The sequence below is a fragment of the Heterocephalus glaber genome, unplaced genomic scaffold (assembly GCF_053883595.1).
Source record: "Heterocephalus glaber isolate CG9 unplaced genomic scaffold, H.glaber_assembly_v1.0 deba00001004, whole genome shotgun sequence".
In the NCBI taxonomy this organism is placed as follows: Eukaryota; Metazoa; Chordata; class Mammalia; order Rodentia; family Bathyergidae; genus Heterocephalus; species Heterocephalus glaber.
The window spans coordinates 7,882,582-7,906,483 of record NW_028258179.1 but is presented as its reverse complement, the minus strand read 5'-3'; the positions used below and the strand labels follow the sequence as shown (position 1 = coordinate 7,906,483).

Here is a 23,902-nt window from a genome sequence, read left to right as displayed (position 1 = left end):
ATCCAGAAAGACATATATAGTACCGTCCATTCAAAGAGATCAAGCAAATGTTCAAGTCTCACATGAATGAATAATAAACAATAGCCTCATACACAGTCACAGGTACAGAGAAAAGTCACCCTCCTAAAAATACCATGAAAATATTGTAAAACTATGAGGAATCTTCTGGCCACATCCTTTCAGATCACATAACTCAAAAAAGACAATTTCTCCTTCTCTCCAAAGGATCCCAGACACAATAGCAAGGTAGGAGGCAGCTTCAAAGAGAAAAAAATTCTATGAGAAATAATTTTGTTTCCTAAGACAGCCAACAGAATTCTGGTGCTGCACTTTCAGAACTGCCTTCATGGAGACAAACGCTTGGAAGTACGCATGGATGAGACCTGCGGCCCACGTGGGAAGGGACCTGGGAGATCGGGCATCTACCTGTGACCCAGGCAAAGGCAACCGATAGGAGACTTTGCTCTGCACTTAATAAATGTTTTATTGGCCCTGGCTAATTATGTGACATGGTAAAGGAGAAGGTTGGCGATACGTTGCTGGGGCTCAGGGGTGGCATTTTTCACGTACAGTGGAGATCTCTCTACTTCAGTGAGAGCAAATCTCACGGATCCATTGGCTGCTGCAGCTGGCATCCAGCATTTGTGGGCTAAAGTCCAACATCAGCCCAGGGGGATAGGTTATCATCATATAAATCAAAATAGCAGAAAATTCCAAATTGAATTATGAATATACCTTGTGCTCTGTGATTGTATCTGTCTTGACTGACCTACTAGATTGAACTTCACACTGCAAGAAGGAATTTTCTCATTTTAGGTTAAATTGAATATTACCCAGTTGTAACCCATGCATGCTCAAACTTGGCCTGTACAAATGGCTGCACTGGATATGGGAATGGCTGCCATCTCTGCAGTTACCATGGGGCTCTGCCAAAGGCAGGCGCAGTGAAATTCCACTGCGATGAACTTCTAGGAGCCAGCTCTGTTCCTGTGGCCCCCTAAGACTACACACTGTATTTAAATATGGCTTGAGGGCTGGAGATTTAGCTCAGTGGTGCTGCGCCTGCCTTGCAAGCACAAGGTCCTGGGTTTGATCCCAGTATCAAAAAAAAAAAAAAAAAAAAAAAGGCTTGAAACAACTACATCACTAAGTTATATGGAAACACTCACCATGATGATATTAGACAAGACTGGATGTCTTGAAAAACCTCGGATTTCTTGGGATAAATTTTCTGGGAAACTACTAAAAGCAACAATAGACTTTTAAGACAGCTGAGCACATACTCTGCCATTAGGGGGCGCTAAGGACTCCTATGCCTGTCTCCTGCCATTTGACCTAAGGTTGCATCGAGAACTCCCACTCCTTTCCATCACAAATTTTAAATACTGTGGACCCTCAAGTTATGACTGGCCTGGTATAAGAACAACTTGGTTTAATTAGATTAATGGAAGATTTATCTGCCTCTTGTTATCTATAGTCTGTGAGTAGGTAAACATCCAGATCTCAGCTGTACTGACTTATAACCAATTTAAGTTACAACCAGCCCCTGGGAACTGATCGAGTTCATAAGTTAACGGTCCACTGTAATTTTAATATTTAAACTCTCAAATAGACCAGTTTAGAAGTCATTATTTATATATTTCCATGCACTGCTTTTACAGAAATTATTGTCTTCCTAACTCTACTGGCTGCTAAGTTGGTGTACAGCACCTCGTACCAGATTCCACTCAAGTGAACAGCAATCAGTTGGCTGATTACCATAATCCTCTAATTTCCTAAACTGAGGGTGGCTTCAGAAAAGAACCCTGGGCTTCTTCCTGGTGGAAACAGAAGCTTCCAAGCCAGAGCGCCTGGGACCTAATCTCTGCTTCTCCATTAGGTGCAGACTCGGGATACATTATGTAAGCATTTTGTCTTACATAAGAAACAGGGACAACAGCAGTCCCTGCCTCATGCGATTGTTGTGAGGATCAGCTGAGATGATACACGAGGCGCTTCAAAAAAATACCAAGGCCCTCAATAAATATCAGCTCTAGTACCAGTCTTGTCCAATAAAAACACGAACTATTTTCTCTCTGCCTTTATATGGCTATTTCCTGGGCTAAAGGTGTTGTTCCCAACTTGAGGTAGCAACAGTGTAACTGTGCTACGGTAAGCCACAAGGGGTGCCCTGCGAGGCAGTTCTTCACTTTGCAGCACAGGGGGAACAGTTCTCCTCTGTAAACGCACTGGTATTTTCTACTTTTCCTCCCCTTCCTTTTTTTTTTTTTTTTTTTCCGTCGGGGAGGCCTGTATGTGGTAGTCAGACATTTTTATTGCAAAACGGCGTCTGGAAAAGATGCAAAACAAAATTGCTAAAATGCAAGGGGAAAAAAACTAAAGGGGGAAAAACAAAAGGCCCCCTTCCCTTTGCTTATTGAGTTCAAAGGCATAACATGCAGCACCCTGCAGCAAATGGGAAGCTACACTAATTTTAAAGCCATAAAACGCTATCAAGTGCCCTGCGGGGCAGGACTACTCTGAAGCTAGTGGCACCTAAATAAGACATGGTTCATTTACTTCGCAGCTTAGCCTAATGTAATCATCAGCGGATTCTTAGCCTAGAGTTGTAACAGGCAAATAGCCGCTGCAGAGGCGGCCCTCCCAGCCACTGAGGGGGCTGCTGCTAGATTGCTGTTGATTAGAAAATTTTTCAGTTTTGACAAGCACTTAATGAACATAAATCGCACCTTGATTGGTTTCCATTTGGGGCCACAGGCACACCTGAGAAGAAACAGGCTCGCCAGCCCCGCCTCTGCCTACCTTGCAAGACCCTTGCAACAAGCCAGCAATCAGGTTATGAGGCATAGAAGAAAATATTTATAAAATATAGTAATGAAATTCAATTTCTTGGAGAAGTGGAAGAACATTTCCTTGCTACCCCCCACAGCCATCCTCGCCTACAGAGCATCCATGGTGACTCACTGTCACAGGGGAAAACAGAAGGTTTTGATTTATTTACCTTTTGCAAGAATTTCTGGCCGCAATTTGTAACACTAAAAGGCTGGTGCTGGGGAACAAAATGAGACAAATTGGGTACAAAGGATGGCCAGGACCACGGGAAGTGTCACACTGGGTATTGATGTGACAGTGTCTCACAGACCCGGCTGCAAGCCCGGAGACTCAAACCCATAGCCGCGCTGTCAAATGTGTGTATTTACAGGAGCACACAGACTCTATTTCTGCACTTTACATAGAAAAGCAAGAATGCACAGGTTCTCAAAAGTAGAAAATTGGTCCAATCCAGATTCTCCGTGGTTTAATTTGCATAGAAATACAAAGACTTTATTTTGCCTACTCTTACTTAATTTACTATGTTGCCAACAGCAAGACAATTTGAAATGGAGGGTGGACAGATTTTGGCCATTTTATTTTAAAACCCCTTTTAAGCATTCTCTAAACCTAGGGGCCACAAAACATAAACCAAGAATTCATTGGCCAAAAACTAAGAATTGGGAAAAAGAAACGAACTTTTTGTGTGTATGTGTAGCAGGATTGAGCTTTTCAGTACTGTATTCATTTTTCCTAGCAAAAGTTAAGAGATACTTCCTGAAAATATTTATGCTATCATGGCCGCATCATTCCAGAGGTCTGGAAGTGTTGGAGGAAACAATTTATATACTGTCTCAAATGAAGTGGATAAATGACAAAAATATTTCTGAGGTCACCCAATGCAAAGACAGGAAGTGATTCCAACAGACAGGAAGTGCTTCTAACACAAAGACAGGAAATGCTTCCAACACAAAGATAGGAGGTGCTTCCCTGACTCCAGAAGAGCCCACATGACCATGTGGGTGCTGGGTGGTTGTTACTGCATCATCATTCAGGTTCTTAAACCTCTACAACTTAGTATCTCCGTGACTGGGCCCAGAGAATGTCCTACTGTTTTACCCCGAGCAGGGTTCTGGTAAGGTTGAATGGTTTTAAAATCCATCCAACTTCTATTCTCCCATGTTATAGATTTTAATTTAAAGCCTCAAGCGCCAAGGAGATACTTGTACACTCATGTCCACTGCAGCATCACTCAGAACAGCCAAGAGGGGAGGCACCCAACTGTCCACTCAAGAGCGAATGGACAGGCAAACTGTGGTCCATCCACAGAATGGGGCAGCCACTTGAAGGAAGAAAGCTGATGCATGCTACCCCATTGATGAGCCTGGGTGACGTTATGCGCAGTGAAACTGCCATCATAAACTGACAAACATGTCATGATTCCACTTAAATGAGGTCCCTAGAAGGTCCAACGTGTAGAGACAAGAAAGTAGAATGGGTCTGAGGGGAGGGTGGTGGGGAATTCGATTTTAATGGGTACAGAGTCTCTGTTTTGCAAAATAAAAAACATTCCCCACGTGGGCTGCACAGCAGTGTGAATGTACACATAACACCACTGAACTGTGTATTTACAAAAGTAAGATGGCAGATTTTGTTGTGTATTTTACCATGATTAAAAGGCAAAAACAAATAAATCCTTCAAGCTCCTCTCCCACTACAGACCCTTTCCTCACTTGGAGCAAATGGAGCCCGGATATGGCTGCGACATTATTCTATTGCTTAAAAGCATCACAGGGTGGACTTCTAGCACATGGCTTCAACAACACTAGCCCTACAGACTGGAGGACAGGCCACGTATGTCTCCACCCACCCACCCACCCATCCATCTCCATCCATCCATCCATCCAGACAGTGCTAGATGCCATGGATCTACTGATGCAGGACCCACAAGGTCTCTGGTTCAGGAGCCCCCAATCTTGTAGAGAATCGAGTCTTTAAAAAAGCCGAGAAAACCCCGAGAAGTGAGCCCAAGGTGCCCAAGCAGGGCTAGCGGAGGACACTTCCCAGAAGAGGGGACATTTAAGGCTAGATTGCAAAGACAGTCAGCAGTTGGTCTGGCAAGGAGGTGGGCCAGGGAGGAGCATTGCTGGCAACTGCATTTGCAAAGAAGAACAAGTGCAAGAAACTCATAGGAAACTCAGAATGCTGGGGAGGGTTAAAGGGAGACAGGAGAAGCAGGTTGGGGTAGGGATAGCAGGCCTGCTACATCACATCAAAGAGCAAGGACACCATCCTAAGGGCAGTGGGAATCCTCTCTGCCATGGGAGGACTCAAAAGAAGCACATGGAGGGAAATAAAGTGAAAACATGAGCAAAGTCCATGTGAAAGTGAAGAGCCACAGAGCTGTACTGCAGCGGGCCGTTCCAGTGGGACCAAGCAGGGGCACAGGTCTCTCAGTCAGGCCTGTGAGGGAGGGCTGGGGACTCTTCCTGATGAATCCCCGGGAGGGGGAAAGGGAAGGCCAAGACCAAGGCTGGAGGGAGCAGGGCCGGCCGAGCAATCCTGGTGAGACCGGCCTTGGAAGGCGAGAGGGAGAGCACACACACCAGAGCCCCAGGCCTTCACCAAATCACCTGGCGGGCCACCGCGCAGGACCTGGAATCACAGCTGCAGGTCCCAGTCCGGTGTGCCTCCAACCTATACACCAGACAGACAGTCCAGGAGAGGAGTGGAGACAGGGCCCGGAGAACCAAGGAGGGGAGGAAGGAGCGCCATGCTGGAGGCGGCGGGGAAGTTCTGGCAGCCCCAGAGATCCAGCACACCGCAACTTCCTTCTCTACCTAAAACCGAAGGGGACAAAGCTGGGCCTGGAACTACATGTGCATGTGAGTGTCTGGCTCCATGTGTGTGCTCACAGTTTACTTTCTCACCAACTACCTGTTCGAAGCTGCCTGAAATCCTATCATGGTGTGTCTAGTTTTCCATCACTGTAACAAGTACCTGAGAGAAATCAATTTAAAAAGAGGAAAGGTCAGAGGCTTCAGTGCATGGCTGCCTGTGGCCAGGCAGAAGATCATGGCAGGAGAGCATGTGGAAGGGGAACTGGCTCACCTTACAGCAGCCGGAATTGGGAAGGATGGACAGGAAGAGACTGGGTATCCACATCACCTTCAAGATTCGCTCCCAATGATCAACTTCCTCCTACCTCCTAAATGTCCCCCTCTTCCCAACAGCACTATGGGGTGGGGACCAAGCTTTCGAAGGTGGGTCTGTGGGGGTCTCAGGGTCTAAGTGTAGGAAGAGGCACCAGGTGACCCATACACCACTTGCTGGTGGCCAGGTATCCAAGAAACGGACCTGTGTGCACCCCTGGGTTTCTGGGGAAACAGAGGACTCCTGCAGACTCACGGACATGGACGAAGCCCTGCACCATGAGGGTGATCTCTTCAGTTCCCGTAACGGCTGACGAACTCCAGATTCTTCCTGCTTCCCTAAGCTACCTCCTGCCTCTCAGACTCTCTCACAGAAATACTGGTGCAACTGCCCTACCATTACGAACCTGCTCCCATTTGCCCTGGAAATAGGCAGTTCAGACTGGAACAGAAATGTGCAGCTGTTGCCTTCCAGTTCCTGGTCTTTTGCCATACCTATATAATTTCCTAATCTATCTTTAAATGAAATTTTTTTGGGAGCCCAGTAGTGTCTTAGATGTCATGGCATTTGTGTTACCGTGTGCGTGTGTGTGTGTGTGTGTGTTCTCTCCCCAACTCCCCTGGGCAGATCCATACTTGAGGGGGGTCAAGTTGTGTAATGTAGTGAGGGACATGGATCCCAATCTCACAGGAATCTTCAAGGCAGGGACAGGACCATCCATGGTGCGGTCAGGGCCTCAGGCCATCTTGTAGCAGAGATGCTGGAGGGACCCCAAGGCCCAACCTCTGGGGTGGCCACATTTGGGGTGACATGGCCCGTAAGACTGAGCAATGCCCACCTGCCAAGCACATGCCAGACACCGAGCAGACAGAGAGGCACACGGCACAAGCCTGGGCTCCATTCGGTGGACTAGACGGCCACAGTGGAGGAAGGGCCATGAGAAGCACTCCTGGGACAGGTTCAGTACCAGGCTACAAACACACAATGTCAGCCTGGGAAGGGACAGACGGACAGAAGAAACAGGCAGACCGGAGGACAGCTTCCCGCACTGGACGGGGAGCAGATGAAATAATTAATACACAGCAAATGATGCTCCCTGCAGCAGGCACCACACACACCACACGTGAGTACGCTCCTCCTGTCTTCTCAGGGTTTCCAGTCACTCCACAGTGCAGCCGGCTTTACACCTGGGGACTTGGGCTCTGAATCCGTCCTCCTGCCTCCTACACAGGAGCTCCTCTGACTTCGGCAATATTCCAGGGGCCATGAATGGCTCATCTGAACACAACTGAGCGCTCCTCACCTTGAAGGCCGGAGGTCCCTCTGGGCCAGCGTAGGAAGCGGGTGCAGGCACCAATCACAGACTCCTGGCGCATCCTCCAGCCTGGGCTCCAGTGTCCCCATTTGATGTGAGGACTGTGTGCATCTAAAGTGGCAGTAGCCGGCGGTGAGGGCCGCGGGAGCAGCTGCACTTCTGGTATAGGCTCGGCTTGTTTTCCCTCCCATGATTTCCTTGAAGGAGAACCCTACTTAGAAATCATCTCCCATCCTCCTGTTATGTTACCATCAGTACAGAAGTGGATTTTCCATCTGATTCTCTGAGGAGGAACTTACTGAAATCTGTTAACTTGGAAAAAACAAAGCCAAACCCAGCAGCACATGGAACCCAAGGCTTTGCATGTGGCAGGAGAGTCTATGCCTCTGGAGCACAGTGGAACTGCCTAGCAGCGAATGTCCTTTAGGGGGAAAGTCCCAGCTCTGCATGTCAGGGAGAAAAGACAAAACCACGGCCGCGTTCACCCTGGGCAACAGGCAGGAGAGGAAACTCACCTAAGACGTTTTTGCTTTGTTCTTATTTTGCTTTTTTGCAACAAAGACTCACTATGTAGCTGAGGCTGGCCTCCAGGTTGTGGTGATCCTCCTGCCTCAGCCTCTGGTGCTGGGATGACAGGTGTGCATCTGCATGGCTAAGGAGGTTTCTAAAAAGTCTGTCAGTCCACGCACATGTTAGCCGGGTGGGTCCCACAGTGGAGGGCTGTTCACAGCCGCCCAAGGTCCTCAGGAGGAAGCCCCAACAACCAGGGCCGGAAGTGGGCACAAGCTTTCTCCAGCAGGGCCCCTCTCTGTCCTCAGCTCGCCTGGGTGGCTGCTGAGCTCATTCTTACAGGGCCACTTAGGAATCCGGCTGGAATTTCAGCTGTGTGCCCGATGGCCGCTCCCCGACATGGAAGATGAATCGGTGGCTACACTGAACTGTGAAGCCCTGAGGTCCAAGTTCTTTCTCATTATCCCCTCCATTTTTCTATCATGGTGCCCCCTAAGGCTCATATTTAAGTCCACAAAAAGGGAATCTGCAGATCCCAGAGCAGGCTGCCCTGTGCCAACTCCAACTATGATCCAGCGATGTGTCTTTGAAGCACGAGATACTCATATGTATCTCCCGCAGGAAAGCCGAGCAGGTAGGGCTTTTAAAGGTCTTAGAGATGTACAATTGTTCAGAGCAACAAAAATGGGAAAGCAGCAAGCTGCAGAAGCCAACATACTTGCTTTGTAGTATTCCCATTTCATTTAAACGCTTGGGACCATCTGTGCAAGGAAGGAACAAGTTAAAGTGGTCAGTCCTGGAGCACGGGCAGCCACCTTGTCCAGCCTGCCGCGGACTTCCATGGTTCAAGCAGCCAAGTCCCAGATCCCAGGAACGCACTCACTCTGGGGTAAACCAGGGCAGCTGGTCCCCCTGCCGAAGCAGCTTCCGTCTTAGCTGGCTGGACTTCCTATCTCTTCTCTAAACCGAGTTCTCTGTTGACCTTAAGAACAGCATCCTGAGAAAGACATAAAGACGGGTCAACTGGATGGGGCCTTTCTGGCCCAGCCTTAGTCCCAGCAGGTGTCTGGTCCCACGAGGCAGCTTTCATGTCCGGACATGTTCTTCCTTAGAAGTCCAACTGACTTCATTAGCTTGAGTTGGTTAAGAATTTTCGGTGAAAATTTCAGTCCACACTCTTATTATTATTATTATTATTATTATTATTATTACTATTATTATTTTTGGTACCGGGGATCGAACTCGGGTCCTTGCACTTGCACAGCAGGCAGCGAAAGCACTGAGCTAAATCCCCAGCCCATCAGTCCACACTCTTAAAGAGTATGAAGCGACCTAGAAAAAAATGTGATCAAACTTCCAATCCAGTGAACAAATTCTTTCTCTAGGTTCCTGGAAGAGACACCTAGGACGTGGGCTCTGGAAGGTGGGCACAAAGGTTCTTGCCTTGGCCAGGCCAGGCAGTCAGAGGCCCTCGTGATGCAGTGCCCCACTCTGGGCACTGTCTCTGCCATTCACCCCCTCCCTTCTAGACCCCATGACCACAGCGCACCCAGTCTGGTAAGCCCTGGGCTTTAAGAGCATCTGGAGCCCAAGGCCACCATCATTTCCTCCCAGGGCCGGTGCTTTCTGGGAGGCAGCCACCGCCAGCCTCCAGGCCTCGGGGGAAACAGGAGAGGTGGCAGGCGTGAAGGGTGGGGGAGGTTGTCCCAGGACCCAGGTGGCAAACTGCAAAGCACGGATTGTTGCGAAGCCTCCAGGGAGTGTGCTGCGTCTGTCCGAGGTGGCTGCGTGCTGCTCACTTTCCCTCTGATTCCGAGGAGCTGTCGCTTCCCAGGAGCCGGCCTTCACAGCCTGCTCCACGTCCCAGTCTGTACACACAAGCGGTCTCCTCCCTGAGACAGGACCAGGTAAACAGCGCTGGGAGAAATGTTTCCTTCCATATCTTCCATGAGCAGGGCAGGGAGGGCAGAGGTGTATCCCAGACTCCACAAAGGACAGAGAGGCTGAGCCCCCTGGAAGGATCCCAGCATCACGGGTCTTCTAGACTATCTTTGCAGGATTGCAGCCTGGGCTGAGGGTTCAAACACAGTGATGCTTTCAGGGCATGATGCCACAAAAGGGGGCCAACTGAGGCCACAGAAAGCAGGTGTGGCAGCAAGAAGGATGATAAAGAGGAGAACTGAAAACATCAGTGGGTGGGAAGTGAGCTCTGACGCCCTGGCCCAGCAGAGGTCCTGGGTCCTGCCATAATCTTCTGCTTGTACAAACTGGCCCAGGTTCCAGTGAGGCCTCCAGCCTTGGGATGAGCATCAAGGTGCTTTTGGCTGCTGAGCTTTCTAGCCTCGTGCCAAGCCCCTTGGGTGTCGCCCACCACGGCAGGGGCCCCCAGTTTCACAGCTGGCCGCTCATTTCTGCAGGCATAGCTCTGGATGGCATGCAATCCACTGGGACTCCAGGTGCTCAGAGCACAGCCAGGGCTGCGCCCCGACTGTCTGTTTTGCCACAAGGCTGGGTTTGCTTTCTGCCACACTTATGTGTGGAAAATAACTGTTTGAGGCTGAAACTTGGGCTTCGCGTCCCAAGGATGTCACCTTGTACACAAACACTTCCAGGGATACTGTGTAATAAGCCAACAGTGCCTGTTACCTACGGATCTCCTACACTCACTTCCTCCACAAGGTCCTTTTCCCAGAGCCTCCAGGGAGCACATTCTCAAATCCTCGCCAGTGTTCGGCATGTTACTGAAATGGCCCAGACTGGTCAAACTCGGGCGCCCTGCTGCGGAGGGCTCTTTGCCACACAGGAACAGAGGAGACTAGCATTGCTGGGGATAGATGACAGGCAAGGAGGTGACAGGGAAGAGTGGCACAGGGTGTGGCTTCGGGTGGCAGTGTTACCCCAAAGTCCGTATCTGCCTCACACACCCCAGGCCTTCGCATGCCTGTCTGTCCGGGGGGTGCATGGTGGGTGCTCATGCGGGAGTGTACCTGGCTAAGGATGCAAGTGCCATCTAGATCACCCTGAGAGGGCCACAGAGCCCCTTGGACCTAGCTCTCCAACACCCACACTAGTGGGCACATAGTGTGGCAGAGGGCAAGGGTGCAATGGCCCGACTCCACTTCCTGCATTTGGGCCTGGAGGACAGATGACTCTGAGACAGCCATGAACTTCTAGTGAAGGGCCTCAGGGAAGAGGGGGTGATCACATCTCGGAGCCTTCACCGGGCGGGCCGATGTCCACATACACTTGGCTCGGTTCTCCACTGTCCCTCCAGCCTTGCCTTTGTACTAGACCCTCCCTTGGCTCCCACGCTGAACCGGATAACCAAGTGCAAGGTGGGCAGCGACAGCACAGGGTCCAGCCTGATGACGACCATGAGCAGCTCACACGCACACTCCAGCCTGGTGTGCTCATCCCAGAAACATCAGCCGGTGAGAATCCCACCCCAAGACGAGTGCTGGCGCCCTCTGAAAAAGCCAGCAGTCATCCAGCACTACTGGGCACTTAGGTCTTTGCAGCAAACTCTGTATTAGATCGTTGAGCCCAGTCCTTTTCCTCAGCTCCAGGGAAAGGAACAGGCTGTAAGGTACAGTGTGGGCGATTAACACAGACCCCTACTCTGGGGGTTCCCGAGGAACCTGGACCCCGAACTGCTTTTGAGAGAAAAGGGAGAGGGGAAGAGCGCTCTTGCAAATCAGGTAACATTTTCCTGTGGCACAAGGAGGTCCACTAACAGGTAGATGCCTACGTTTAGTGATGGCGTCTAGGTCTAGAGGCTGGACACCAGCCCCAAACCCTGAGCATCGAGCAGCTTCCAGGGGTCAGATAAGGTTGTGTCACCAGGGTGAGCTGGCAGAGATCCACCCCACAGCATGGTCAGTGACAGGGTTGGGACCAACCGATCATAAAGCCATCAATTTTGCCAGCTCTCCCTGACACTTAACCACTGAGCCACTCTCACACGTGGTCCATGGCTGCAATCATCTCAGTGACTGCCATTCTATCTTGGAGGGCACCTGGGAAGCAGGTGTTACAATGCGGCAAGGGTTTGCAGAGACCACCTGGGTCCATCAGCTTTTGAAACTTTCCACACTGAAATAAACGGTACAGAGTTTTAAGACTTGAACTAGCCACACTTCTGCATAGCCCCCAAGTTTCTTACTGAGGAAAGTCTGGACTACTCCCAGAGGCATCTCATCCAGTCCCCCTTCTTATCTGAACGGGGAGTGCCAGATGAGCTCCGGTGTTCTGCACCTGCAGCTTCCCACGCTTCAGAATAGAACTGAGCCCATTCCAGACATCGGGCAACCAGTGCACCTCCATCTAGAATGAGGTGGTAGAAACCAAATCAACGAAGTACTTCATGGAAGCTCAAGCCATCTCTCCAGGCCCTAGGAACTCAAATGCATCCCTGGGCCGAGCCACTCCCCCTGGACTATGCATGTGTCCTTGGGGCTTGCAGAACCCTCTTCTGTACTCCGAGGGTGCTCACGCTGAATTAGGGAGAAGAGAAAAGATGGAACTGGCCAAAAGTCGGTACACAGGTAAACTTCTGAAGAATGCACTGTGATTCTGTAAATCAAGAGCTTGCAGTGAAAGCGAGTGGCATTTGCCCCGCTGCAGGAATTTTCTGGTGCAGGAATTTTCTGGTGCGTGCTGTTGTGACCTCTTTCCCCCAAGGCAAGAAACAAACATCCCTTTGGCTGATCTGGGCTTGGGGTAATATGCAGTGATTAGGCAGGTTTCACTTTTTACTGGTCACGGAGTCCTAGCAAGAATATGTGGATGACGCTTCCCTTTCTAAGGTCCACAGAAAGCACTGGATAATTAGATCTTTGCCCCGACAGGGTCTTAAGGAGAACAAAGCCCCCAACATACCAGCCTCCCCTGCTGATAGGGCAGCTCTGGGGAGAGGAGCAGTGGAGACCTGGCCCTGCCTGAGCCCCGGTGGATGGAAGCCAGTAACGGAAGGGGCTACAGGACCAGTAAGAGCCTGGCCAAGAGGCAGCTTGGTCACGGGGGTGGGGGAGGGCTTAGGAACACGATTCCATCTCTGATCTGGAGGCCACCTGATGAACCAACTCTACTCCAAAGTAAACTGGCAGCACAGTCAAGGAATCATATTTCTCTACAGACAAACATCTCTCCCTGTATGTAGGTAAGAGTAAAAATATTTGTACCTGCGTAAGACTACACCTACAGATCTTGTATAGAGACACATTTCTATATATATAATATATAATATGTATGTTACATATATATGCAGATGCTCCTTGACTCAGGATGGGTTTATATCCCTAAAAACCATCATTAAGTGGAAAATGCAGGTAGAAAATCCATTGAACACACCTACCCCACTGAACATCCTCAGATTATACAATTAGCCTAGTCTACTTCAGTTGACATTAGTTTACACTTGGGCAAGATCATCCAACGCAAAGCCTGCTTTGTTTGAAAGTATTGAAGAGCTTGTGTAACTTATTGGATTCTGCACTGAAAGTAAAAAAGCAGGATGGCTCTATGGGCAGCAAATATCCTAAGGAGAACAAACAAGTCAGGGATTGCCTCCCATGCATTGCCCTTACCAGCAGACGCAAGCCCGGGACGCCTAATGGCACACCTGCCTTTTGGACATGCATCTGAAAGGTGTGGCTATTGCTGTGAGACAAGGCGGGAAAGTGCCGTTCATCCCAGCAAGCAAATTAAACAAGGGGACCACTTGTCACCTGGCATGTTGAAAAGACTTTTTATTTTAGATAAAAGCTAAATGCTATTTAGAACACAGGGAAAAGGTCTTTTGTGTACTGCCAGGAGATAAACTGATACAATCCCCCTAGGAATTTGATAACATATACCAAAAGCCATAAGAGCACACATGCTCTTCAGGTCAGGAATCTGATTACTGGGAATTTATTCTAGGGAAATGGACAAGACACAGAGATAGAGAGAGAAGGGCATGGATTTAAAGTTCTTTCTAACAGTGAAAAAACCTAAAGTAAACGTGTTTGTTAAATGTCAGGTTTTGAGATATCGGTGAGTCACGGAGGGCATATCTGCCCAGTGGAGTATTAGGTAAGTGTCAGAACAGTGGAGTGCAGTATGTTTGCTAACCTGGAAAGGTGGTGTGGTCTAGTGTTAGCGAGGACTGCAGGCTGCAGCCAGCACCCAAGCCTGAGGGAACACAAGGCCTGACACAGAAGTGGCCGGGGTGTGAACTCCACAACTCAAGCCACAAGGTTCGCCAGTGGGGTTTTATCTGGGGGGTGATTCTGATGGTCATTCGATATTAGGAACTGGCATCTTATCTGACAACAGAAACTGAGTATGAGTCCCACGGAACTTCTCATTTCTGCTCAGAGCTGAGCCCTGGGTTCAGATGTAATTGTCTCTTTCAGTCTAGATTTTCAGAGAGGTGTGCTCTTTCCTCCTTCGCTTTTGCTATTTGCTCCTGTCTTTCAACTCTCATTAAAAATTTTACTTCATCTGTGTCTTTTATTGTAATTCTCTGTGGATTTACAGAGCTGTAGATCAACTGTTAGGGAGGGGAAAGGAGAGAGCAAGACGTACGGTCCAACTGAGTGTGAGGGGCAGGATTATTAATTTCACGACTGAACAGGAGACCAAACCCTACTTTCACTTCAAACACAGGCAAGAGGCCCAACTGCTGCTCGCATCCGCTGCCCCTAGGGTTTCATGGAGGGCTGGAGGGTGACTGTCGCAGCGGCTGTACTCACATGCAAACTTGGATGATAGGTCAGCACGCCATTGTCACACAAGGTGACGTATTTCTTCTTCCACTCTTTGTTCAACGACTTTCCACTTCGCTTCAACAGCATGCCCTACGAGGAAAGGGGAGGCAGACAGAAAGTCTCAGGTAAACAGGGACGGAAGCAGCAGGTGTGAATGTCACTTAAAACATCTTTAATCTTTCTCTGGCTCTTTGCCATCTTTTAAAATTTTTTTTCTTTTTGCCATCTTAAAAGGGAAACTGCAATTATTTTTGTCCGTTAGCTTGGCTTTTGCTTGACTTTTATATACAACACACATGTGGCATTGGGCATACGGTCTCAAGTGTCTCAGTACAGGACTTAGCTCTGCGGTGCCAGCGAATGCTGAGGATCTACCAGCAGTACCACACACCTAACACCAGGTCTCCTGATGTGCTACTTGGTACCTCTCATACCACGAAGTCATTCACAGAGGAAACACCTAAAGGAATAATGTTTTAAAGAAAGAACACTAAGCTTCCCTTTCTAAGAGCAACACATTAATCATACTCTGACCCTATAACAGATAATTCATTTTACTGTTTGCTTCATTTCATATTTTAATTCATGAAAGCAGAAATTCCTCTTACAAACTTTTGTAATAATATTTGATAAATAACCTCTGTGTACTTCGATCTGTTTTGGATGGAATTACAGTAGTTCCCCTGGAAAAGCGTCCACAATCAGAAATCGGCACGTTTCTGAAGCCACTCTCAGCCCTGCTCCTTGAACAGCTAATGCGAACATGTTCTTGTTTTAAGCAGCGATTCCTGGGCTGTTCCACCTTCGTTCCCTGGCTTTCTTTCCTACATGAAGAAAACTGTCAACTCTGAGCAGGATCAGGCCCCAGCCAGGACTTCCAGCCTCTTTCCAAGCCTGGGCTTCCCACCCGCCTGGCTTGGTTCAATTCAACTCCAGCATTCACAGCATGGTTCTCTGTCCACCCTCTAGAACTATCATCTTTTAATTCCTGTCCACACAACAGGGAAAATGGAAGAATCCACCCGTTCTTCCTGTCTGTTTATAAGCTGACACGACCGCAATAATGACCGAGAAAGCTTACAACTGATGCTGGTCAATTCACCCAGACCTATGGGGAAGGAAAGTTGCATGTTTTGAGATCTACTCGGATGACTTGAGAAAGCAGGGGCCCCAGAGTCAGCTTCCCCTGACCTCCCAGTCTGCTGTCTCTCAAGAATGACAGCAAGAGAGAACAAGAGGTAAGAATTCTCTGGCGGTATGACTGAGTTCAAGTTTCAGTTACATTGCCACAACACTGCTTTTTATTTACTCAGACCAGAACCGAGCTTCACAGATATAATGGATGAAGAGCCAGCTCTATGAAAAACACTGTTTCGGGGGGAAAATATTTGAAGATTTGAACCGAGTCACAAACGAATCTTTGGAAGATGCCTTCTCTGCAAGTTCTTATTATGTAAAGAAAATAATGTGGCAAAATGTGGGGTGTTTTGATTTCTTGAAATTGACACCAATATAAACCACACAGGGTACCGAGAATAGCCCAATGAGCCAAGCCCAGAGAAGCGTGTTAATAAGTTGGCAAACCGAGGCAAAGGAGGCTGCATTGCATGGCACCAATTAGTGGGAGAAGCAGTCACCACTAGAGACACAATAATAAATAAGCAATTCTTCAAATCATTAAATTTCCCTCCCCAGTGGGATTCCTACGATTCTGAAACTTAGCATAACAAAACCTCGCCCAAGTTCTCCTGTGGGCTCACATTTTTCCATCCTCCATTGCAGATGGAATTCCAACAATACCAGGGGCTGGGGGTCACTGTGGTGTCACCGGAAGATTAGAGCTTCTGCAGGCTTCACAAGGCTTTGTTCCTTCCCACTCAGACAGGCGTCCGTCAGCTGCAGCGCACACCCCAGGGCGCTGCAGGTGGACCAGCATAGCTCCTCCCGCTGGCTGGCCTGGGGGCGCTTTCGTGAGCAAATCCCACACTCATCATTGCCCTTCCACCAATGGAGGCTACAAGGACTTATTTATTAAGGAAAAAAGTGGGGAGGGATAACGGTCCAATTAGGAGGCAGGTAAGGAGATGAGTCCATGATTTTCCGGGGAACTAAGTTAGGCTGATTTACTTTGATGCTAAGAAAACGTCTTGCTGAAGGAAGATCCAAATGTTCACAATTCTAAATAAGTGCAGTGGTTCACCTGGAGAATATCTCAGGATTCCATGTAGACACCAGTGCTGCGGAAGTCAGCAGGTCTGCAATCCCCTGCATCTGGAACCACGTTCTCCAGCCCCAGGCTCCCGCAGGCCCCTCATGGATTTATGATGTGATCCTGTCCCCAAAGATTCCAGGAGACTGAGAGCCACCCGCTGCCCTGCCCACCACCTGGCAGCTGGAGCTGAGCAGGGCAGGCCAGGTGTACTTTTCCTTATGGGCCCGAGCACCATCCTGCCTGTGTCTTGCTGAGGACGGTCACGTTCACTCTCCCTTGGCAGTAGGTCACAAGTGGCGGAACCTATGGCTCCCTGGTTTCAGAGAAGACTGAGCCACAGAGGCAAAAGGATTGTTATTAACGGGAAGTGGCAAGTCTCCACTGCCCTTTCTTTGCAGCTGCAATTCGCACTTCCTGTGTACCTGGGTAGAACCTCTGAGGGTCCCAGCCATCACCTGGCTCAGCACAGGAGGTCTGGAACCACTGGCCGCCCTCCCAAAGCAGACACAAGGGCTGGAACTCAGGCTCCCTCCGAAAGCACCTCTGTCCGTAATCTAGGTCCTCTCTGCAAGGGAAGTAAGACTTCAGGCCTGCAGGGAGAGCAGGCCGCACCACTTGGTGCACAGAGAGCTTCTCCAACTCCTGGGGAATGTGGCTGGACAGGACATCCCTTCCAGGCAGGCCTGGGGAGCCCATCTGGTGCTCCCCACTCCCACTGAAATACAACACACGAATGACAGGAGCCACTCAAAGAAAATGCAGAGGCATCCTTCGAATGCAATGCACACAGCTCCGGAGGACAGGACTCCTGTTTCTAAACCCCAGCGGGGCCTGGAAATGCTCTAAACTCTGTCTCAGAGGCAGGGGTGAACGTGGTGGGGGCGCAGGGAGCAAATCTCGGTCTTAGTGGTGGATCTCAGGAATAGGTGGCCGGGGTGATGCTGGAGGATAGAGCTGCGGCTGGAGGAGGCCTCCAGGGCTGCCCGCTGTCCCGAGTGCAGCTGTGGGCAGGAAAAACTGGATCTGTAGGTGACAGCTCCTACGTTACACCCAAAATATAAACAAAGAGTAAAATAAAAGATGGAGAATAGGAAACAGGGAGAGAAATCTTTTGCAAAAGGGAAGAGGACCTGGAGATGGAGGGCAGGAAAGAATCAAGATGTGTGATGTCCATGTGTCCATGTGTCAACTCCCCGCGAGGAATGGAATCACTAACACTGCAAACATGGACTAATCAAAAATAAAAATGGGGGCTGGGGATTTAGCTCAGTGGCGGCGCTGCCTGCCTTGCAAGCGCAAGGTCCAGAGTTCCATCCCTGGTACCAAAAAAAGGGAAGAAAACAGTAGCAACAGAGCACATTTTGTTTGCAGTGAACAGAGGCCAATCCAGATACACCGCTGGCTGGCCCATGAAGGCTTGGTGTCTGAGGCTTCTGGCCAAGAGTCTCGCCATTGCTTGGGGTAGCCCTGCCCTCAGGGAGCTCGGGTTCTGGCGGCAGCAGGTCTTGAGGTCTGTCGGGCATGCCGCCTACCCGTCAGGCAGCCTGTGCAGAGCCAGCCTTCCTGGGACCATGGTCACAGCACTTCCTCTCCATCTCAAGCCACCTGCCTTCCCCACCCCACCCGTGCTTCCTGCCTGGGCTTGAAGGTATCTCAAAGTCTCGACTTGCCACAGGTGACGGGGGGATTAGAGATGGACAGACGGAAGCCAGTGTCAAGCTTGCCTACGCTGTGTGGGCCTCTCGGAGCAGCAGCATCAGCCTCACCCGAGGGCTCCCGAATGGCTGGCCCCAGCTTCGAGGGTCTCTAGACCCCCAGAGGAGCTGAGCAGACATTCGAGTCTGCACAGCGCTGGAAACCAGGCCTATTATTCTCAGGAGCAACAGCTTCTCTATTTTATTTATTTATTTATTTATTTATTTATTTATTTATTTATTTGGTACTGGGGATCGAACTCGGGACCTTGCGCTTGCGAGGCAGGCGGCAGCACCACTGAGCTAAGTCCCCGGCCCACCTTCTCTACTTTAAATCCTAAGTGTTTAATGGCTACATAAAAGTGACGCAGGAATAGCCCCTGGCTTCCACTGCCCAGCCTGGCATTGATGAGGTCACAGGTGCCAAGTGGCGCTGACGAGGACAGTGCAGAGGGAGACTTGGTATGGGAACAATTCACTTTCTGGTAGAGCTGACACCGCACAGGGTGGCACTGCATACCATACGGGACAAAGTGACTTCTCCTGTGGCTGTGGAAACATGAAGCATGGGGTCAAGGCTCAACATGGCCACACAGAGGAAGCCAGAGGCGTCTACGCTGTGGCAGTGAGGCCCTTTCAGGCCCTGTGGTGCTTCTGCTTTGGCAAAACCACATCATCCTCCATGGTAAACAAATGCTGCCAATTTAAATGTGTTTCTTTTTTTTAAATGTCAGTTGCAGTCATGCTGAGTTATTTTGGGCTTTACATTTATTTAAGAGCAATCAATATAGACAAAATTAGTTTTATGCTTGGACATAAATGTCTGATTATGAGAAATGGTTGAAATCAATGCTGGGGGTACCCATCAGGTTTTTGTTGTTGTTGTTCTTTTAAAGGGTTCTAAACTGTTGACACAATACAGTATTTGGGAAGGACTGGTTGTCATGGATTAGTTCTAGATTTCCCCTAAAAGTCTCCTGTGTTCAGAGGTGAGATTTCTGGAAGGTGATGGATCATGGGGGTGCCATATCATCAGTGGATTCGTCATGGGTGAGTTCATGGCTGAGTGTGTTGTTAGGAAGTGGGGCCTCCTGAATGTGCTGTCAAAGGCGTGGATCACTGGCTGCATGGCCTGGAAGGAAGGGTGGATTCCTGCTCCCAGCTCCTCCCCTCCCTCTCTGCTTCCTGGGAGAGCAGCTGTCCTCCACCAGGTCCTTCCACCATGCTGTTTCTGCCGTGGAGAAAGGCAGCTGACCACACGTGGACTGAACCCCCTGAAACCATGTGTCAAATAAACCCCTCTTTCTCTAAGTTGCCGGTGTCAGGTAGTGTCCCCACCAAAGGGAAAGCGACTAATATGCTGGTCTAGAGTCGAAACAATTAGGAATATAGTCTTCTGGGGCAAGAGAAGTAGGAAAGATAAGCGGGAAGAGGTGGAAGTGAGAAGTATGCAGGAGGTTAAGTAGGGAGAAAGTGTTGGCAAAATGGCAAGGGAGATGGGAGAGAGGAGGCAGTGTGACCAGCCTGACTGCTCTTAGCGCAGCCCAGTGATGTGACTGAGCTAGGGGTACACGGGACGTGGTGACAGAAATGTGTGTAGGGGATGCAGGGCAGTAGAATAAGGGGTCTCAGGCTCAGGGGGGAAACCAGGGATGGAAGTGTGGCTCAGGGGGCCAACGGACAGGGGGAGAAGCTCAAGGGGAAAAATGACCACCCAGAATTAGAATCCCATTTTAAAGACTTCTTCTCTACGGGTTAGCAAAAATTTTCTTGAGGATCATTGAAATCAACTAGGTTGACTATTTCACTTTCTCTACAAATGAATCACGCTGCTTAGACTATTTCTAAAATTACTTAAAAACAATCACAGTGACACGGCCTGCCTGGCTCATGGGTCGGGCAGCAACTAATTTTTGAAAAAACGAACATTTGTTCTGCAATATGTTAAAACATAATTCTCATTAAATGAATCACTGGTAAACACACACAAACAATATATTAAGTTTTTGAAATGAAATAAAAAGACATTTACCAAGTCCCTAGTGGAACTTAAAACGTGTTTCAGAAGGCAGCTTTGTCTGATTAGTCAGGATAGTCAGAAAGCTGTAAAAATAACTGCATCAAGGGTTGGGCTAAGAGATATGTGTGTGTGTATCTGTCTACAGGTGGCTCCATGCGTTGGTTTCTTGGAACCTGTCAGCCAATGTTGTCTGTCTGCCCTGAGACCGACAACACAGCCCCGGAGAGCTCGGGAGGGCAGCACCACTGGATAGTAGCCGTGGGCTGTGAAAAGGAAACACCGCAATGCGCTGGGGACCCGGTGGCTTCCACCACAGGCGCCATACTGCACGACTTCCAACCTTGCAGAGCCGGGCTCCTGGGGCACAGAGCCCTAGCAAACAGCTGTGGATGTTCTTCAGTGGTGCCCACACCTCACTCACTTCCACACTAAGGTCTCATGCACAGAAAGTGCTAGTGCACCCCGAGCAGTGAACATACCAGCTGTTTCTACTGTGAGTGTGAGTAGTCCTGGGAATTCTGAAGAGGAGCAGAAAAGCAGCGAGCTGAGCTTGCAGTCCCAGAGGCAGAGCAGGACCACAATGGAGTGAAGCTGAAGAGTAGCCCTGTCAAGCAGCCTGAAAACATAGGGTGACCCACTTCCTTCTCGGCAGCCAGGGTCCCCAGAGGAGGAGCTGGCCTGTCTCCCTCCATCCCAGGGGCACCAGAATGCACACCCCTGGCCTCTGGGCTTCTCCTTCAACAAATTTTAGCATCCTATTTTGCCCTGGGTTGGCGAGTACTGTCCCCAAAGACTTCTGCGATTTGATAAGGCTACTGCTCACCTGACAGAAACTCGAGGCTATGATGCTGACATTTACCCTGGTAAATGGGTACTGTAGTACTAACCTCTATGCAAACCCATCCAGTCTGGTAGGATCCACCATCCAGGCAGATGGATTCCCCCATCTCCATTCCTGGAGTAATGCTGTCTTTGCAATGAGTTCTAGACTTCAGTTCCTTTCTCTCCATATATACATTATCAAGTTCTTGTGAGATTTCCAGAGTAGGTAAAGACGGCCATAGGACTCATGCAGTCCTGATCCGAGCACTGGAGTCTGCTGCCTACCCTGGCCCACACAGGCCCACCCTCCTGCTGTGCAGGCTGCTACGGCCTCTGAGACCCTGGCCAGGGCACTGCAGTCCCTCTGTTTAGGGAAGCAGCTGGAGTGAGGAGGTGCAACTGCAGCCCACTTTGTCCCTGCAGAGGGGCCTTGGGGAGCCCCAGGGGAGCCACCTTCCTCCTCCATCACCAAGCAACCCAGGGGCACGGGTCCACATGGTGGTTCTGGGCCACCCATCAAGGGTCCTAGCACTGAAGACAGCAGCGGCAGGGCAAGGACAGGGGCCTCCCACAGTGGGCTGCTTCTACCTCCACCTCATTTCAGACATCAGGCAGCCATGGGCTTGAGCCACAAGGCCCACTTCTGCACCGACACTCAAACTGTACTCAGAGGTTAGCCTTGCCTGGCACAGTGGCACACGCCTCTAATCCCAACACTCTGGGGGTGAGGCAGGAGGGTTGAGAGACCGAGCCCAGCACTGGCGATTCAGCAAGATCTTGTCTCAAAAGGAAAGAAAGAGACCACCGAGATTCAGATTTAAAGGGTCAGCAGAAGCTAAGCGGCTAAACCCCGAATCCACCCTCAAGATCTTCTGCCTGACCCCTGCCCAGGGTCCCCGAACCCTAACGGAGCGTCCCACAGACAGGCCGCGGGCCCTGACGGCGAGCTGCTGGGATGCGCTGCTGTGTCCTGCCCGGGGCAGGCTTGGTTCCTACCTCCAGAGCTGCACTGGGTACGAGATTCTCCTCCATGCGACTGTACTTCCGGGACCACGGGGAGCGGGAGCTGCCACCAGGCCCTGGGGAGCAGTCTTGCCGTGTGGCTCCCCCAGCTCAGGCCCTTCTTAGGCACAAACTCTTCCTACAGCAAACACTGCAGTCACTCTGCCACCATGGGGCACCTCTCAGGCACAAGTGGGGGCCTGCGAACATGTGCAGCCTCCCAGAGGGAAACCGGCCGGGGAAGAGCAGCCCTTGTCTCCTCTGACTTCGGCAACCCCAGCTTCCTGCACTGGGCTCGCCGGCCTGAACGCTTATCTGTCTCTACTCCATGTAGCAAGACAGTGGGGAGCCCTGGAAGTCGCGCCTTTGAAACTTTTAGAGGACGTGAAGCGGCCCTCCCACTAGCCAGAAGATGACAGAGCGAGGCTGCAAGGCCTCGGCTGTCTAGCACCGATCAGGCGGTGGCTCCCATCAGGGGTGCGAATGGCCCTCACAATTCGGTCTCTTCGAATCCCCGTGACCCAGGGCAAAACCGCACGGTGGTGGCATGTCAACACGCATCTGCTGTCCATCTCTCAGACATCACTTCGGAACATGTGAAGACAGTCTCTGCTGAGGACTGTGTACTCGCCTGGCTAGGACACAGGCCTGGAGCCAACCAGTGTCCTCTGACAGCCCACGGAGAGCGCACAGCCACCATAACGGAGTGACTCTGATTATCCCATGTTATACACAAGGACGGCGAGGCGCAGGGAGGTCGTGTAACTGGTCTACCCTGCACAGCCTTGTGGCAACGTCTGCCAAAGACAGCTCCAGTGAGCCGCTTTTCACAGCTGCCCCAAGCTCTCTCTAACCCTTAGCCCCTGTGGAAGGTTCGCTGTCTGCACTCACTTCAACCTTAAGGCTGGGAGCTTGGCCCTGCAGAGTGCTGAGAGCCCAGGCAGCTCTTCGGGGCTCTGTCCATGGTTCTCAACCCAAGTGAGGAGAAATACTACGATGACTGTTTTCTCAGTTCATTTGGTTTCGGGGTGGATTCTTGTGCAGCTATTGAACCAGGGTCCTGTTCTGCTGTAAGGAAAGCAAGAAGCACACAGCAGACTCTGGAGAAAGCAGCTGGTAGAGGATGTCAGTGGAGGCCGTGAGAAGGGCCGGGCAAAGGGGCCTCCGGTTCCCACACAGAGTGACCGGAGATACTCCCAGTGCCAAACCCTGCCGCCCTGATCCCCTGTGCTTTCCCATCCCCTGCACCCCTGCCAACAGAGACTCTCAGAGCAAGAATGGGCCTGGGAACTGAGGCCAAATCCAGGGCCTGTGGGAGCCTGGAGCTCAGAACGGGGTCCCTTCGGGGGGGAGGTCAGTCAGACCCTTTCAATGAGAGGAGATCTGTGGGCTGGCTCCCGTCTCAGGGCATGGATCGCACTGGATGAAAGACACTCACAGAGTTTTAAGGAATTTGAATACCGTCTTGAACAAAATGTACGGAGAAGGCTCAGAATGGACGTGGTCCCGGACCCTGACCCTCAGGCCAGCAGGAAGTAGGGGTGAGAGTGGCAAATACGGGCCACTTCCCGCAGCAGGTGGGAGAGCAGCGTCCAGCGCCCAGCATGTCTTCCC

General features: G+C 50.4%; 1 protein-coding gene across 9 annotated transcripts in view; it reads right to left on the bottom strand.

Annotated features, from left to right (window-relative positions):
- Positions 1–23,902, bottom strand: part of Agap1 (ArfGAP with GTPase domain, ankyrin repeat and PH domain 1) — a 483,149-nt gene that overhangs the window by 167,047 nt on the left and 292,200 nt on the right. For all 9 annotated transcript variants that reach the window (XR_015450541.1, XM_004868376.4, XM_004868378.4 and 6 more), the window contains one exon: positions 14,524–14,628. Coding sequence is in view for 8 of the 9 variants with exons in the window: in XM_004868376.4 (XP_004868433.1) it covers positions 14,524–14,628 (105 nt within the window). In the remaining variant the exon portion in view is untranslated. The remainder of the gene's footprint in view (positions 1–14,523; positions 14,629–23,902) is intronic.